The sequence below is a fragment of the Stegastes partitus genome, unplaced genomic scaffold (assembly GCF_000690725.1).
Source record: "Stegastes partitus isolate 25-593 unplaced genomic scaffold, Stegastes_partitus-1.0.2 Scaffold234, whole genome shotgun sequence".
NCBI lineage: Eukaryota > Metazoa > Chordata > Actinopteri > Pomacentridae > Stegastes > Stegastes partitus.
Window position 1 is genome coordinate 331,522 of NW_007577965.1, and position 16,906 is coordinate 348,427.

General features: G+C 39.5%; 3 protein-coding genes across 4 annotated transcripts in view; 1 reads left to right on the top strand and 2 right to left on the bottom strand.

Annotated features, from left to right (window-relative positions):
• Positions 1–3,873: 3,873 nt before the first annotated feature.
• On the bottom strand, positions 3,874–9,777 carry dimt1l (DIM1 dimethyladenosine transferase 1-like (S. cerevisiae)). The gene is made up of 12 exons (XM_008281468.1): positions 9,611–9,777; positions 8,869–8,942; positions 8,642–8,728; positions 7,391–7,452; positions 7,194–7,287; positions 7,056–7,105; positions 6,834–6,957; positions 5,314–5,406; positions 5,153–5,217; positions 4,995–5,058; positions 4,772–4,878; positions 3,874–4,677 (listed from the first exon to the last, which is right to left on the bottom strand). Exons 1-12 carry the CDS (start codon positions 9,666–9,668, stop codon positions 4,635–4,637), a joined length of 921 nt encoding a protein of 306 aa, XP_008279690.1. The 5' UTR covers positions 9,669–9,777; the 3' UTR covers positions 3,874–4,634.
• Positions 9,778–10,222: 445 nt separating this feature from the next.
• cenph (centromere protein H) lies at positions 10,223–13,460 on the bottom strand. Of its 2 annotated transcripts, none has more exons than XM_008281471.1 (10): positions 13,322–13,460; positions 11,876–12,090; positions 11,664–11,719; positions 11,536–11,581; positions 11,352–11,420; positions 11,208–11,264; positions 11,058–11,121; positions 10,790–10,841; positions 10,496–10,656; positions 10,223–10,383 (listed from the first exon to the last, which is right to left on the bottom strand). In XM_008281471.1, the coding sequence occupies exons 2-10, from the start codon at positions 12,031–12,033 to the stop codon at positions 10,291–10,293; spliced, it is 756 nt and encodes a 251-aa protein (XP_008279693.1). In that variant the 5' UTR covers positions 12,034–12,090; positions 13,322–13,460; the 3' UTR covers positions 10,223–10,290. The 2 variants fall into 2 exon arrangements, with proteins under 2 accessions (XP_008279693.1, XP_008279691.1); XM_008281469.1 differs by having other exon boundaries at positions 13,304–13,460.
• A 2,396-nt stretch (positions 13,461–15,856) lies between these two features.
• Positions 15,857–16,906, top strand: part of LOC103357078 (betaine--homocysteine S-methyltransferase 1-like) — a 3,718-nt gene continuing 2,668 nt past the window's right edge. Inside the window, exon 1 of the mRNA XM_008281472.1 lies at positions 15,857–15,922. Coding sequence (XP_008279694.1) covers positions 15,902–15,922 — 21 coding nt within the window. The 5' untranslated portion in view covers positions 15,857–15,901. The remainder of the gene's footprint in view (positions 15,923–16,906) is intronic.

The window sequence follows — 16,906 nt, forward strand, 5'->3', positions numbered from 1 at the left end:
TGACTCATTAAGTGCATAGAATTTCACAACCACTGCACCTGTTAAACCAGTGGACTTCTGCAGAAAGAGTTTTTTCATTTGGATATCTTTTACAATTCTTTTCTATTTTCTATTTATTGTTTAACTATACTGTTAAATTATTATTATTATTTCATGATCTAGTATTCAGTTTTTTAAGGCTCAGAACAAAGGCTGAAAATGAGCACAGTCTAATCACTTTGGTATGCAGCGTTTATATATTCAGTGAATACACTATCTTGTGTATTTATCTCACATTGTGAAATAAACTGGTATTTATAAATGCAGTGCAGTTGCAGGGTGAGGTCAAAGACTTTTTTAAGTATAAAGAGGTTTTAATATGCTTTAAACGTTTTTCTTTTTAGCTAAACTAATTTTCAAGCCATGAAATGTGGCTCTCAAACATTTAATATCACAGGAAGGGACAGTAACTAAACACTTTTTTTGTGAAGCTATCTCATTTTAAATAGAGTGATCAGAACAATTATCAGAGAAACATAACAAATCCAAAGTTTCCTCTGGAGCCCCTTTGAGCAAGCAACTTGGCGACAGTGGGGAGGAAAGAAGAAACCTCCAGCAGAGCCAGGCTCAGGGAGGGCGACCGTCTGCCTGGACCGGTCAGGGTGACGAGGAGCAGAGGGCAGACAGGAATCAGAGCTCCTCTGTAATCGGCTTCTGCTGAATAGAAACACACAAAGAACACAAAGGTTAACAGGACAAATAGACACAGAAACTGTGCAGTTTAGTGTTTAAAGTCACTTTTGCAATTTGAGTATTCACTCAGGGTATCAGGATATCACAGAGTTACACCTTTATTTGTGTTAGTTGAGCTGTCAGACATGTCATGTGCTGATCCTGGATCTGTTTACATCATTTCTTCTCTCATCCTAGACTGTCGCTCATTTCCTTCCTCTTTTTTAGATTTTTTTTTTTTACAGTCTCTGTTCCTTATTCAAATTGCTTGTGGTTTAACCCTCTGGGGATGCTTTAATTTACTACCCTTTGAGGATATTAGAGGACAAAAATGTCCCCGATATCCCCAGAGGGTTAAGAGGCAGCTGTGAAGCAACAACACAGACACATTTTTGATTGATTCTCACATACATAAATACATTTTCACAGCTGTATGCTACATACTAAGTACTTGTGTAAGTGTGCAGTATCTGCAGGGTATTTCTTACGAAAAGACATTTAAATTACCAGTGTGTTCTAATCCTATAAAGTTGTTCCCTTTTCTCCTCGTCTCTGTTGGACTCGGTCCTTCGTACTCTGGTGCTGTCTCATCTCTTTTCCTCCTTTTGGGTCCTGGAGTCATTCAACGTCAGTGCTGAAAGAAAACTAGTAGAGGGAAATAGTTGCCCCTACCAGCCATGATGCACTGAGCCAGTAAACCATTATTCTGTCCAACTTAACACAAAATATGTGTTTTCTTTCACTAATCATAGTTGGCTGGTTGTCCAAAGTGCAATGGGTATTATCCATGTATATGCTACATGTTATTTATCAAATACAAACTTTCATTTTTGGTGGACTTGAGAGCAGAACATAACTAAAGTGATTTGTTTGTTTTAAAATGTTTTTTTTAAATTGTTTTTTATTTTTTATTTTTTAAGGGATCACTCACTGACTATACCCAGAAACCATCTCTTACAAAGTCTGCCTCTCACTAGCATTATATCTGAGACTGATACACATTATTACTGTTACCCTGAACACACCCCAAAGCTGTGATCTAACACAACGTCAGTGCATCAGTGAATTCTGGGAGTTCTTTAAGCTTCAGTAGCAAACATCACTTCACAAACAGGATCAGCTCTGAACTGAAAAGGACCCAAAACTCCAACGTTTTTTCAACCGGCTAAATTCCAGACCTCTGAACTGCTTTGTTTACACCTGCACGTTCTGACGTCATGACGTTTCCTCAAAACAGTCCTACTGTCTCCATGGTTACCAAATATGTTTACTTTTTTTTTATTTTTTTTTTTTAGCATTATTTAAAAAAATGGCCTTATAGCATTTTATGAATATAGCCCTGCCACCATCTTGTTTCCAAAACCATCTCCATGGTTACCATAATTGTATATGTTTAGCATTTTATGAAAAATGGTCCTGTCACCATCTTGTTTCTAAGATTTTCGTCACGGATAACAAAAACCTGTAGCATTGAAGAAAGTGTATTAAAAACGGTTCTGCCTCCATCTTGTTTCCAAAACTTTTAAGGCCAATTTCAACACAAGTGACGCCCTAAAACCAAAATCCTAGTTTTTTTTTTTTTTTTTTTAAAGTCACTTAACTACTGTTAACACATTCCTCACTCTTTCCATACTTTCCATACAGTAAAAATCAGACTTAATCATTTTACATCACCCAAACTGTGTTCCTCTCCAGCTCCGGCAGGTCGGTTCTCTTCTTCTTTCAGTAATCCACAGAGGTTCTTCTTCAGCAGGATTAGTTTCCAGATGCTTCCCAGCGTTTAAATCTCCGAAGAGTTTAGCTTTTCCAGCGATTAGGTCGTTGTCCAAAAGTCCAAGTGCGAAAGAAAAAACGACCGAATGAAGCTGTTTCTGTTGCCATGGCTTCAAAAGACGCACGCACGCGCCGGTACGTGTCGTTGCTATGTAGCGGAATAAATAATCGATATTGTCGATTTGTTTGAGTCTGTTGTTTTCTTTCAACAGCTCTGTCAGAAATGTAAGGAGACCCAAAATGGCAGCATGTACACTTTTATTTTTCTTGTAAAATCAGCCTTTCATGAAGGATAACAGAAGAAACGAGATAATAAAAAAAAGTAAATTATTAAACTTAAATCATCTTTCAGTTTCACAATTAATCCCCTCCTCCCAGATATTTAACTGGTACACACAAATGTGTATAAATCGGCAAGGTGATGTGTGAATTTGAAGGTTGAATCATAAAAACCTGCTGCTTTTTATCCAGAAGTGATCCAGCCAACCATCAACTGAAAAAAAGCCCAACAGAGACTTTACATCCTGAGACAACTCATCACAAGCGGCCGACCCTGTGCTCTGACCCCAACTTCCCAATGAGCTGGGATATGCAAAGAAAAGACTGCATTTTGCTGTGTAATGATGAAAAAGTTGAATCTTATCCATTTAAAGCAGACACAGAAGCACACAAACACTTGATGACATTCATCAGCAACAGTAGCTGCGTACTGTAACAGAAGAATGATGACGTCAGTGAGGCAGCCATGACTTTCTAGCAAACTATCATATTACTCAAAGTTGCTGCAATTATTCAAAAAGTCAGTTTTCCAAGTTTCTAAAACATGTTTTCTACTTTACTCTGCCTCAGATTACTACAAATTTAATGTTAACAAAAAATTAATTGCTATAGAAGTCAGATTCACTGGATTTTATCTGTTCTTCCGCCATCTGCAGGTTACTGTTTTTAAATCCACTTCAGCGCAGGAAGCAACGACAACCACTTCTGGGCTCACAAGCTTCCACACTCAAAAGTTTTGCTGAGGATTCAGATCGTGCAGTAAGGCGGTCCTGCTAGTTTTTTTAAGCGGATCATCAATTTTAGTGACAGTACTCGTCTGCCTTCATGCAAATGTTCAACCACAACAAAGGAAACAACTGAGCTGCATCCATAGCTCTGGCCAAGACTACTGTGGTAAGTTGAAAGAAATACAAACACACCAGAGTATTTATCTCCTCGCTCTAGTAGAACGCTCCTGAGGTGGAGCCAGACCAGTTATGTCCTACGTACAGAATGGGATGGATAAGAGACACTAAGAAGTGATCAATAGTTGCTGGTCTGCTGCCACACTGTGTGGTGAGCAAGTCAGATGTGGTTAGAACAGAGAGAGAGAAAAGATGACACAAAAGGAACGCTTGTGGACAATTTATTTTAACAAACTGCTGCACACATTCACACTTGTTAAATATTTACCATTTCCACAAGGAGGTAATTTTGTGTAGTTTAAAAAGCTTGAGGTTGCTTTTCGATTAAAATAATCATCCATTACGTATTCTCACTGACATCCTAGTGTTTGAAATGAAATATTCTAAAAAATACCAAGAAGTCCTGCTAGATTCACTTTTGCAACTTATGCGACCCAACATGCCTTTCTTTCCATTCTGACCCACAATCTTCAGCACAGCAGAAGATACGTCGCCGTGTCTGTGTGAGTACAAACGAGTTTAAGCCGTCAAGAGCACACAAAGAGACGAAAGCTCATTTCAGACTGCAGAGGATGTATGAGCAAGATGGCTGGAGCTTAAGGCACAATATCACGACAAATAATGTGTTCGTTTTGTACACATACTGCATGTAACAGTATAAAAAAAGTACACGATCTGGAACGCAGCCCAAGCCTCCATCTGCCCATTTATCCCGGTGACACTGAATATATTCTCACAGGTGTAAAACAGCACTCAATATGAGCCGCTTAAATATCTATAATATTCTTTGTAAATTCAACCACCTGCTTCAACATTTGAAATTCAGTTCCTTCAAGTGGTCCTCCAGAAGGAAGCACATCAGTCAGACTATGTTTTTTTTTGTTTGTTGTCATCTGACCACCAGCTTCTCCTTTTCATCATGGAGGCGGGAGTCATCAAGCTTTTCTCATCAGCGCCCTCTGCTGTTTAGGAGAAGTGGATCCCTGCAGAGTTGAAGGCATGCAGCAGCCTGAGGATGAAGGAAATACCCACAATTACACCTCTCATCTCTTCTGTGTTTTTAGAAGATTCTTTGACAATTAAGTTACAGATGTTCAACTTACACCATGAAGTCATCGATGTCCATGGACCGGGCTCTCTTCTCGCTGAACTCAGCCTCCTGCAAAACGCTCTCAATTTTCTTGCTGATGCTGAAGTCGGCTGGGATTTCCTGTCAAGAAGGAGCATTAGGTTTTTGAATCAAACAGTGAGAGATCTAAAAAAGCGATGGTTATGCACTCTTAAGTCCAACAACTGATCGAGCTGTTCACCTGAATATTTACTCACCACGTTGTGAACAGAACAGTGAATTCTGTAGTTCTTCTCCAGCAGCTGTTCCACTGCAGTAGATCTGGAAATTACAAATTAACATCATTATCTGTGTTTTCCACGTACATTTTTTACAAAATATGCTTCAGCCTGAGTGGCAGTACACAGGTACTCACTTGAAAGCTGCACTGAGGGTTTTGTTTTTCCTCACGAAGGCTATTCTGACCAGACCGTCCCACTCCTGTTCAGGAGAGAGGAAAATGTCAGGTAGCTACACCTATCTTCTATTTGACCAACTATCTTGTCACAACATGAACCTTTATGACTCCGACCTCACCTGGAAGTTAACTGGAGGAGGAGGATTCTTCGGTTCTATCCTGACAACACTTGACTCCACTTTTGGAGGAGGGCGGAAATTATTCTTCCCAACCTGAAAGCAGAAGAAACATCAACACTGAGACACAGTTTTTGAAACACAAGAAAAACATTTCTGTAAATGAAGCATCTGAAGACACTGATGATGTTTCAGTGTGTGGACAGCTGCTGTTTTAAAACCCTCACAGATTTTACAATCAGGTTGCATCACACATATAAGCAGACAAGTAACTTCACAGATATTCTTCTCTCTGATCTCAGATGTGCACACACAACAAGATTTGAAAAAATAATCACACTTTATAGGATTTTATTAAGATTTGCCAGAGGAAGCAGTCGGGGAGCAGTGCACCACCTCATGTAATGTCATGGAGACACAGACGTAAACAAAACAGAGACTGCGGTGCAACAACCTGCTGTAATCTGACTCAATCAGTGTCGACTGTGTTTATCAGCCCGCAGTTTCCGCTGCACATTTTACTCAGCTTTTTTTCTCTCCTTCTGTTATTTAAATTAGTATTTTTTTCAAAAGCCCTGTTACTACAGGAAGCAACAACAAACTAGCAAACTACCACATAGAAGATTTCAAGTCATCAAGGCAGCCCTGCTTGTTTTAAATGGTAAATGGTCTGCACTTATACAGCGCTTTTATCCAAAGTGCTTCTCATTCACCCATTCATACACCAATGGTGACAGAGCTGCCATGCAAGGTGCTGCCTGCCATTGGGAGCAACTTCGGGTTCAGTGTCTTGCCCAAGGACACTTCGACTGTGGAGGGGCCTGGGATCGAATCGCCAACCTTGCACTTGGAGGACAACCCGCTCTACCGCCTGAGCCACAGCCTCCCATTTTGTTTTTTTGTTGTTGTTTCTGAATTTGCCATTTTAATGACAGTGCTCGAGTCCCCACATGTAAATCTCCCACCAAAACATTTCTTCCACCATCATTTTTATGGAACACTGCAGCTGCATCCTTTGCTAAGCCCCTCACAAGATGATTGTGATTGGCTAAGACAAATACAAACAAGCCAGAGTGTTTTCCCCCCAGCGAGACGACTGTAGCATTAATAATACTTTGCAGTGACCAAAAAAGCAAAAGCAGAAGGCTAAATGCTGCATCTGAATGAGAAAATGGTTGGGCTGATGTAATCAACATGGGCTGTTTAATCTTCAGCCAGAACTGGACAAGAGATATAAGGTAGTCAGTTTTAATATCTGTAGCTGCTGCCCCGCCCATCATCCAGACAGTAACACCTAAATATTAAACATGGTTGATATTATCAGAGCAGCCCTGATGAGTCTGTGAGCAGTTCAGGAGGGTTAAGACTGGATCTGTAAACGCTCATATTACCAAATTATCTGGGCTGAATATCAGTTCAGACCAGATTTTTTGTCTGTCAAAAAATGTGAAATGAGGGTAAGTTGGCCCAAAATTCCTCCAGGCTTCAGCCTGTTGAACAAGTATCAACGAGCACATGCTGACCTTCATGAGATGGTCTACACGAGCCAGAAGTTGTGTGTTGATGGACAGTCTGCAGTACAGCTTGTCTCCAGGTTTGGCAACCAGTCGCATAGCAAACTCTCTCTGGAACATCAACACAGCACACCTGAACGGAAGCAAAACACAAAAGACGCTCTAAACGATCAATATGGACATGAGAGGAACAGAACTAAAATCCTCAGTGGGCCTCTGGTTAATGTTTACCTGAAGAAAGGTCGGTGGAGCAGGAGTTTGAAGACGAATGGTGATGAAATCTGCACAATTAAGAAAACGTGAGTTGGAGATAAATGGAATTATGACGACAAATCAACTGTTTGCAGTTCGGAGGAAACGTGTGTTTACCTGATACGGTAAATTAGCCACACAGATGTCAAAGAAAGGCAGATCTGTCTTCAATACATCTCCAACTAATATTTGGAGTTTGGTCTGTAAGGGCCTGTTGGAAAAAAATATGTTTATGTTAAAACACAAATTCCCATTTATTTAATAACCACAACAATGTAAATATATGGCAGCACAGTGCTGCTGGCTCCACTCACGTGCACTGTACTCTCTTCTGAAGCTCAGCCACCAGTCTGCAGTCCAACTCACAGGCCACCACCTGCAAAAAAAAGCAATTATTGTTAGGACTGACTACTACAGGTTGACCGGAGCTTTTCACAACTGCAGCAACAAATAAATGCAGAAATAATAGAAAAACTCCCTTAATACATTTCTGACTTGAGTCTTCATCAGTTTCATAGACATAAGTGATTATTGCTCCACTGTTTTTCCAGCAAGAAGATGCAGCAGAGTCCTTAGTTTTTCAAAACTAAAATTTCTCATTGAGGTGGTGTAATCTGAACTTTTGGTGTTAAAAATGGATAACCTGGTCAACACAGGGCCACACTTAGAGACAGACAACCAAGCACACGCACATTCACACCTACGAACAATTTAGAATCACCAATTAACCTCAGCATGTTTTTGGACTGTGTGGGAGGAAGCTGGAGAACCCGGAGAGAACCCACGCTGCACGGGGAGAACATGCAAACTCCACGCAGAAAGATCCCGGGTGTCCTAAGCGGAACATGAACCGGGGATCTTCTAGCTGCGAGGCGACGGTGCTAACCACCATGATAGAGATAGATAGGACTAATCAAAGACAGCAACATTAGAATGGAAAAACACATTACAATATCGAACATGGGCAAATATTAAACAATTAACAAACATAATGGTTCAAATGTGAAACATCAGACTACAAATACCAAAATCGGGTCTGTGTAGTCTGTCATTTCTAACACAGTTTACATATGGCTTATAATGTCTTTAAAAGACATAGAAGGAAATTTGTTATCATAAATAAGTAAAATGCGCAAGTTATAGCACAGTTATAGCACAATCACACTACAACACCACATAATGATGCCTTTTCTGATTACCGAGTCTGTGCTATCTTTCCAATCTCAACCTGAGGCCAGCGTTAAGCCTTCATTATACTCTCTTGTAGACAGACACATAGACAGCTGCAGACAGTGCGGCTGCGTAGATGTTGTTATACCATTTAAAAAGCGTTTTTACCCTTTTACTACATATGTTAACAGTTTCACACAAATTAGCTGAATGTTTTCTCGTTTCACTGTTATAAAGCATTTGGTTTGTTCTATGGGAGAGGAGCAGGAGCACAGTCATACAACCGCTGTCTTTGGCATTACAGAATTCACCAATATCCAGGATTCTTTAGGAGTCTCTGTCCCGTATCGTCTCTAAATCACAGCCTGACTGAGACAGATTTTTGAGGCTCTCACCTTCTTGGCTTTTTCCAGCAGTTTAACAGTCATGTTGCCAGTACCAGGTCCCACCTCCAGAACCACATCTGTCGGCCTCAGAGCAGCCTGAAAAGAAGGTGAGGCGGTACGATTCAGCTTCAACCACAGATTACAAATCTTGTGTATCATGACTGTTTATCTTTAACATCATTTGTGTTGTTGTGATTATTTGTGTGGTAAAAACTCATCTTCTCAGTACATCCTACCTTTTCAATGATCCCATTGACAACCAGAGGATTCTTCAGGATGTGCTGACCGATGCCGGTGTTGAACATGATCCCTGCAAACAGGACACTGCATGAGGGGCTTGTGTAATATTCAAGAGTAAAGTAATAGTAAAAGAATGATCAGATTATAGTTCCTACTGTCATTTTAAAGTCAGTGGTTTTAGTATAAATGTTTCGGAGTTTTCTAAGTTTCCCTTTGATGGAAGAGAAATCTGGGTTCAAAATCTGCCAGTAAGTGAAATTCTGATTATATTCATCAGTTTAGATCATTTCTGGTCTGAACAGACACAGAAAACAAACCGTGAACATGAGCATATTTTGCACTTGGCTGGGAACTATTCTTACATTAACGAGAAATTGTCTGGATACTTCATCCGCCGAAAAAAACACAAGACATATATTAACTCAATAAATACCTTAAACATTACTGTGACGTTCGAGAATTTGTCGGTAAGTGGATTGACATTAAATAGTGTTTTTTCTTAACCAAGTTCGGGACTAAGCTAGCCAAACCCACACTGCTCGAGGTTTTGGCAACACAGGCATCAGAAGTAACAACTGAAATTGACCTCTATCAGATGTTTTCAATACTGATGCAGTAATAGAGCAAATATCAATGTACTGTAGAGATATTTACACTGACTGTAGAGCTCGTTTTTGCAGCTGACAGCAATGTTTGCTAATATGCTAAAGCTAACCTCCGTTAATAAACGTAGCTCACCTTGGTTCTTAACCTCTTGGTGTTGCCGGCTTTTCTTCTCCGCCTTAACCTTCGGCATTTTTACGAGTTTTTATTCAACTTAAACAGCCAGAAATCCAAATTTGCAACAATTATCCAAAGTATGTCCGCCTGGACTCCGTACACACGTGTAGCCTCTTTTCTTCTTCACGGACGGGATGTGATTTCTCCTCACTTCCTGTGTCGCCCTCTAGCGGCAGCCGGAATACAATTCTGTTTCCCAAAGTAATCTAACCTGAGTAGCTATACGCGTTATATTTTGGAATTATTTTAATTTTGCAGCTGTATTAGTTGCAGCACGTATTTTATATGTATAACACAATATATGCTTTGTGCATTTGTGTAACATTTAAGTAGTGTGTCTACAACTCCCTTCTCTTTTGGTTCCTTCCTGCAATTGTTTATGGTGGGACAGATGTTAGAATAACACTCTTACAATAAAATGCTGCAGAGATATAAGGTAAAATTTAAACTTTTCCTTTGATTAGGAATTACTTCAAATGTAAAGAGTAGCCATCTCATCACCCACAGCCCAGACAGAGATATTTACACAACAACAAGGAAAATTAATAAATCAGGATTACAAAACCGTACTTATTTGGAATGTTTGTTTATTAGACAATACCATACAGAAACATAAATGCGATAACGATAATCCTGCTCTAGTCGGAGATAGGAAACTCCTCCAGGCTCATGGCGATGTCTCGAAGTGAGGGATCATCCAGCCAGTTGATTTTACAGGCCAAGAGGATTCCCTGAAGAGAAACACAAAAATACACTCCAATTTTATTGTATGCATGAGCAGTTTTCAAACAGTGTATCGACAGATTGTGTTATTTTTTCTGACAGAGTTCCTGCACGATTTACCCTCAGGACGTTCTGTGTCATGACTGCCATCTTTTTATATTTCTCCAGGTTCGCTTGGCCTTTCTCCAACACAGCTTTGTACTTTTCTCTATCTGCATGCTCCTTCTTTGACGTCAGCTCTTCAATCTGTCTCATTTTCTCGTGTGTGAGCCGTTTCATTTCTACACACATAAAATATCAGGGTCAGGGTTTAATTTAGTGTCAAAACAGTTCAGTGATATAATTTGTATATATGAAGAGTTGTTGGTGAGCGAGTATTGATAGTCAAGTGAATTTTTGTTCTGTACAACATACCAAGTCTTGTCTTCTGTATTTCTGTTATTTCATCTTGAAGATTTCTTGACTCCTGTTGAAAAATGAGAAAGATTTGGGTATGAATGTCAATCTGAAATAACTCTGTCTCAAGTTGTGACAATCAGTCTTCCAAAGAAGGATTAGCTCTTCAGAAATAGACTCCTCCTTTCAAATATCAACAACAACTTACTACCTATTTCACACTTTAAACTTTGAAATACCAAAGGAAACGCTTGAGGGATACACAACAGAGAATAAGGCGGCTTACTTGCTGAAGATGTTTTATTTGTGAACAAAGAGCCATGCAGCGTTCAGTCACAGTTTTCAGGGCCCTGAAAAAAAAGAAAATGTTTGACGCCACCCTTAAAATCATCAAATAGAAATGTATGCCACTTGTTTCAATCTGTTGGGAACTTACTCCGCCTCTGGATCACTCTGTTTTAGCTTTTCCCCCACAGCGTGCCACATCTGCATTCTGAAAGACACCATTTAAGTCAAAGATTTGCTCCATGAACTAAATATCAGTGCTTCTATACTCGATTTGTTTGTATAATTGGTTTACCTGTGCAGTGACAATGTGTTGTTAAAATGAAGTGTTTTGACCCTTTCAAGTTCACTGATGTAATCTGGTCTGCAATATTTAAAACAAAATGATGTGTTAAAAGCACATATTTTGAATGTCACTCTAATGAAACAGTTGACATTAAATTCTGGATCCATATCATTAGAAATTTTTCAATACTCACAACTCTCGGTCTGCTTCAGATGTGCTGCATGATCTTTTACTTTTATCTGTTTTTGAAAACATGAAATTAATTCTTTGTGTTTTAAGTTAAAGTAGAATTTGATGTAAATAATTCACTTTGCTCTGTACCTGCTTGGACCTGTACTGCCATCTCAAAGCACTGGTTGGACATCTGCTGTTTAATTCTGAAAAGAAAGTACCGGTAACTGTGTTTGTCAAGAGGTAATGTGCATGACACAGCTGGATTTAAGTGCGTTTTAAAGACTGGTGTTCAAGTGTGATTCATTAATAACTGAAAGTGTTAGAAAGATATAGAGTTAAAGCATATGTGGAGGAAGAACCTCAGCATGTCTCCAGGTGACATTTCCTTCTGTCCAGTGGAGATGTCAGGAGCAGGACCATCATTCAGAGCCACTGTTTTCATCTTGCGATTTAAGTTGCCTTCGTTTCCAGAAGAGTCCATTGGGAAACAGTGTGAAGCGTTCCCAGAAGAATCCATTGGGAAACAGATCCTCGCGTGTCCAGAGGGGTCCAAAGGAACCCCAGTCGATTTGGCCTGGATGGACAAATGAACCTTGATCAAAAAGGTTTTTGTGAGATCAACTGGGTAAAAAAAAATATATAAAAAATTACTACTCATATGCTACTAAATGCTGCAAGGTGTATCTGTGGTCAGCATTGTTGCCTCGCAGCTAGAAGGTCGCCGGTTCGTGTCCTGGTGAGGACGACCGGGATCTTTCTGCGTGGAGTTTGCATGTTCTCCCCGTGCAGCGTGGGTTCTCTCTGGGTTCTCTGGCTTCCTCCCACAGTCCAAAAACATGTTGAGGTTAATTGGTGATTCTAAATTGTCCGTAGGCGTGAATGTGAGTGTGCTTGATTGTCTGTCTCTAAGTGTAGCCCTGTGATAGACTGGTGACCTGCTTTCGCCCTAAGTCAGCTGGGATACGCTCCAGCCCCTCCCCCGCCCTGCGACCCTACTGAGGATTAAGCGGTGTATAGACAATGGATGGATGGATAAAACATCCACAATTGTCTTTATCTGGATCATACAGTCATAACATGAAAAAACAGAACTTCTTGGTTGTAGTTAGACCAAAACTGTGCCTTGAGAAATTTTAACATTTCTTGCAACCAAATAATTGTGATTAAAGACATTCTTGCAGTTTATAGTGTAATCAGGCATGACATTTAAGATGATTAGAAGCAATACTGCAGTATTTTGTCCCTATATTTAGTCTGTATGTGTTTAGTATGTCTAATATCTGTGTTAAGATTGTAATTCTAATAATTTACAGATCAGGTTTATGCATAAAATAAAGAAATTATCTCCTTTACATTATCCTTTGGTCTATAATCGTTAAACTATAACCCCAAAGAGTGCAATCAAGTCATGTTGAAGCGTTATTAACAGGTCAGTCACAATACAGAGGCTGCAGTCACTTTTTAACAAGCAGAAAAACTGCATTATATGAGCTGAATACGTCCTTTAAAGCCATTTCAACCAATAGAATGAACTGGATTGTTTGTTATCCAGGGCGGGCAAAATAATGCAGAAGCAGTTTTTTTTGGCACACCTGTTAAGTAGAATAATTTACAGAAAAGGGAAATACAAGTACCTCAAACAGTACTTCAGTGCAACCAGTACCCGTGGCAAAGCACAGTCCACCACAGACAAAGCAGCATAAGCACAGGGCAGTTTCCACACATTACTGGGATCGTTTTCAGCAAGTTAACACTAGAACAAATGTGTGCGGGTTAAAAGTTCTCACCTCGTCTCGTCTACTTACGGTGTCTATCTCTGTAACGCACCAGAATCAAGACCCACATTCTCACGATTCTACTGAAAGCTCGGCGTCGTGTTTTCAACGTCTCTGCTTCTGCTGAAAAACAAAAGACTTCGTCCCGCCCGAACGAGACTTCTGGTCACGTGTTTGTTCTGGTCCAATCAGAGAGCGTCTCTGGTCCCAAACAAGCCACGCAGCGCCTCCTGCAGTCCAGCAGCAGGCAGTGCTCAGTATATTTGTTATTATTCTATTGTTCCTGTGTGTTGCAATGGTATGTGGCTGCAGACCCGGAGGCTACACTCTCGGGCCTGCAGACACACCCGTCTCTCACAATCAGTACTCACGTCGTGACCGTTCTCCATCACGGCGACAAATGCTGCTGCTTTCTACATCATCCATATCGGCAGGTCACACACACACCAGCGACCAGTCGATGGGTCCTGACAGCTCTGAACACACTCATACTACTGCATCTAGGCCAGTGGTCCCCAACCACCGGGCCGCGGACCGGTACCGGGCCGTGGGTCATTTGGTACCGGGCCGCACAGATAGAATAAAAACGTTTTATTGGTTTATTTTTATTTCCAGCGGAGTCTGCAGGGTGTTTTATTTTGAAACATAACTAGCTCGTCTTCCCGTCACTTCCGTTTGTGTTCGTTTCCTGCACTTGACTGTCAGTTATTATGCCCGGCTGCTAAACGAAGCCGTCAGTCAAAAACAAACGTCTCAGGAGAGCTGCCTTGGAAAGTGGGAGAGACTTAATACTGAGACAGGAGAAAAAGTAAACATATTAAGCAATAAAAATTAATTTTATTCATTTATGAAACTTTTCAATAGAAAAAAAAACAATCATTATTTGTTATGTGCGTAATGACCGGTCCGTAGAAAAAATTCTTGCTTAAAACCGGTCCGTGGTGCAAAAAAGATTGAGGACCGCTGATCTAGGCTACAGCTAATTCGCGCATTTTGGCGATCATTCATTGTGATAGGTGAGGTAGGGCCCTGAGAGTGCAGCCTCCGGGTCTGCAGACACACCCTTCTCGTGTGTTGTGCCAGTGTCTACACTTGTTGATTTGACAGGTTCTCCTGGGATGTTTGATCATGTCAGACTTGTAGCTACACCCTAAAAAAACATAAAAACACAGATGAAAACAGATGTATGGATTTACTTACTCGACCAATAAATCAGTCCAGGTTTTCTGTCGTCACATCTGTGTTCCAAAAGACACCAAACATTTGTCAGATTACTGCTTTTAGTGTTTTATACTGTACTTCTATATACACTGAACAAAAACATAATCACAACATGTAATGTTTTATTATATTATATCCACTGTTTTTGAACATAGGGAAACAAGTACATGTTATGCCTCTGCTTTTTGAAGATGACGTGGTTTCATGGGCTTTATCCACCTGGGGCCTTGATCGCACACTGGGGCGGTTTGTAGCCTAGTGTGAAGTGGATGAGAGTCAGCAGCTCCAAGTCTGAGGCCATGGTTCTCTGCTGGAAACCAGGGGATTTCCTCCTCTGACACCCTGGACAACATTACTAGGCAGAGGAACATCTGCTAAGCTCAGCTTAGCCTGTTGTCAAGCACTGTCATTTCTCACAATTGTTATTTTACAGATGTTTTCTGTTTTGTTACATTCCACATAATAACTAGTAAAATCAACGTACAACTACGAACTACAATGTCCACATTAAAAATCTGTATTTTTTACAAATGGTTCTTCTTTCTTTTATAACTTTTGACAACAAAATTGCATTTTTTTTTTTACAGTATTTAAATCAGCATTGGAAAAAAGTTTTTTGTTTTTTTAAGAAATTTGCTGTTATTTGAAAGAAAATCTATATATAAGGGTTAAAAATGAAAAATAGCTTTCAAAAAACAAAAAACATCTGTAAAATAACACTTAATTGTTGTTTTGGCAAACTTTTTATGAAGTAGTACAATTACATAAAATTCATATCAAAAATCTGTATTTTGTTTCACAAATAGTCATTTGTTCTTTGACAGTGTTTAACCATAGTTTTACTGTGTTTCATACCAGCTAAATCTATCATGATTTAATACATTTTATATTTGCTGTTGTTTGCATTTTGTTTGCTCTTGTTGATTATTTAGTTTTTTTTGTTTTTTTTTAACCGTTCTTGCCCATTTTTAACATTATCGTATTTCAGACATATTTTTGTCAGACTCCATTGCTGCCAGATTTTCAATGTTTTTAAAAAAAATTTTATTTACAGTTTGCACAGCCCTGTATTCCATAAATACTTGGCTGTTACTTTATCTAATGCTGCATTAACTTACACATGCACATTGCAGTTGCATTCCCTGAAACTTAGACGTTGGAGTTTCATTGAATGAATTTGACTTATCAGACCTGGGCTGGCTACGGGGGGTGACCAATGACATTTCAGAGCTGGCCAGGCCCCCCTCCTCTCCCTCTTTCTTGGAGAAGCATTTGTAGAGATAATCATGCTCATGTTTATTTATCTGCTACCAGTGACTGGTTATACAAGCTCAGACCTGTTTCTGACACATTGTTGTGTGAATTCTGTACACTGAGGAGAAGACAGCCATGGAGAACAAGAAGAGAAGGGTAAGTACACAAAAACATACGTCTTGTAGGATCATTATTACTTTGAGGTATTTTTACAAAAACTTGAAAAAGGAAAAAGATTGTCGCTTGTTATTTTTGCGTGCCTTATTTGACTATTTTGAATCTGTCTCAATTCAACAGTTTTGGTGTCAGTTTGTACTAACTGGATTTCTACATATAATATCATCTATCCTGTTTTTACTATTTGAAATACCAGATTGCATTCATCTAAACAATCTGAAAAGTCATCTGAGAACTCAAGCTCTGTTTCAACTTGAAGAAAGGAAAGAAAGACAACGAAAAAGAGCATTAAAACAATAACAAACACCTATACAAGTAGTCTGCAGTATGAAATTTTAAGATAGTCGTTTCTTTGACTAAACTGTGGAAATCTGGCTGTGAAGCAGTTACAGTGATTTGAACTGAACTCTGTACCTTAAAGTGCACTCACCATATTTAATGCATATAACTTAACTTTACTGCCTCTTATGTCACATGCAGCGCTGTGTACACTGCAATTAGTACATCGTTTATGTGCTTCTCTCTACTACATTAGTCCTAATTAACCATAAATGATGATGTCTTCGTACAGGGTTTCACATTAGACTTAGTATAATAGTTGTGGATTTGTGGACTATTTATCAGACTTTCATTATTTTTGCTTAGTCATCATTTGATTTGGCTCAGTGGATTTCTGTGGAATTATGTAATGGAGTAAACAGAGAAGTTTTGCTCATTTTCAGTGTTCTTACACCTGTTTATCAGTCCATTCCTTAGACTTTTTCTCCAGTGGATTAACTGACAAAATGTGATTTATTAACTAATTACAACATTGCCAGATAAAGAAACTGCAGGAAATACAATGTCTAACACAATGGCCAGTTTACTGAGATCCTGTAAATAATTAAAGGGATCCTTTCTTTGAAGTGGGGTTGTATGAGGTGGCCTACTAGTCCATAGTCAGTGGATTACCTGCAGTAGATA

Coding starts and splice junctions, on each gene's coding strand:
- cenph (XM_008281471.1), bottom strand. CDS start 12,033: ATGGATTCTTCTGGGAACGCTTCACACTGTTTCCCAATGGACTCTTCT. Junction 11,720..11,875: donor TCACCTGGAGACATGCTGAG/GTTCTTCCTCCA, acceptor CTTTCTTTTCAG/AATTAAACAGCAGATGTCCA. Junction 11,582..11,663: donor GGCAGTACAGGTCCAAGCAG/GTACAGAGCAAA, acceptor TTTCAAAAACAG/ATAAAAGTAAAAGATCATGC.
- dimt1l (XM_008281468.1), bottom strand. CDS start 9,668: ATGCCGAAGGTTAAGGCGGAGAAGAAAAGCCGGCAACACCAAGAGGTT. Junction 7,106..7,193: donor TGGCTAATTTACCGTATCAG/GTAAACACACGT, acceptor TTAATTGTGCAG/ATTTCATCACCATTCGTCTT. Junction 5,407..6,833: donor GTGTAGACCATCTCATGAAG/GTCAGCATGTGC, acceptor TTCTGCTTTCAG/GTTGGGAAGAATAATTTCCG.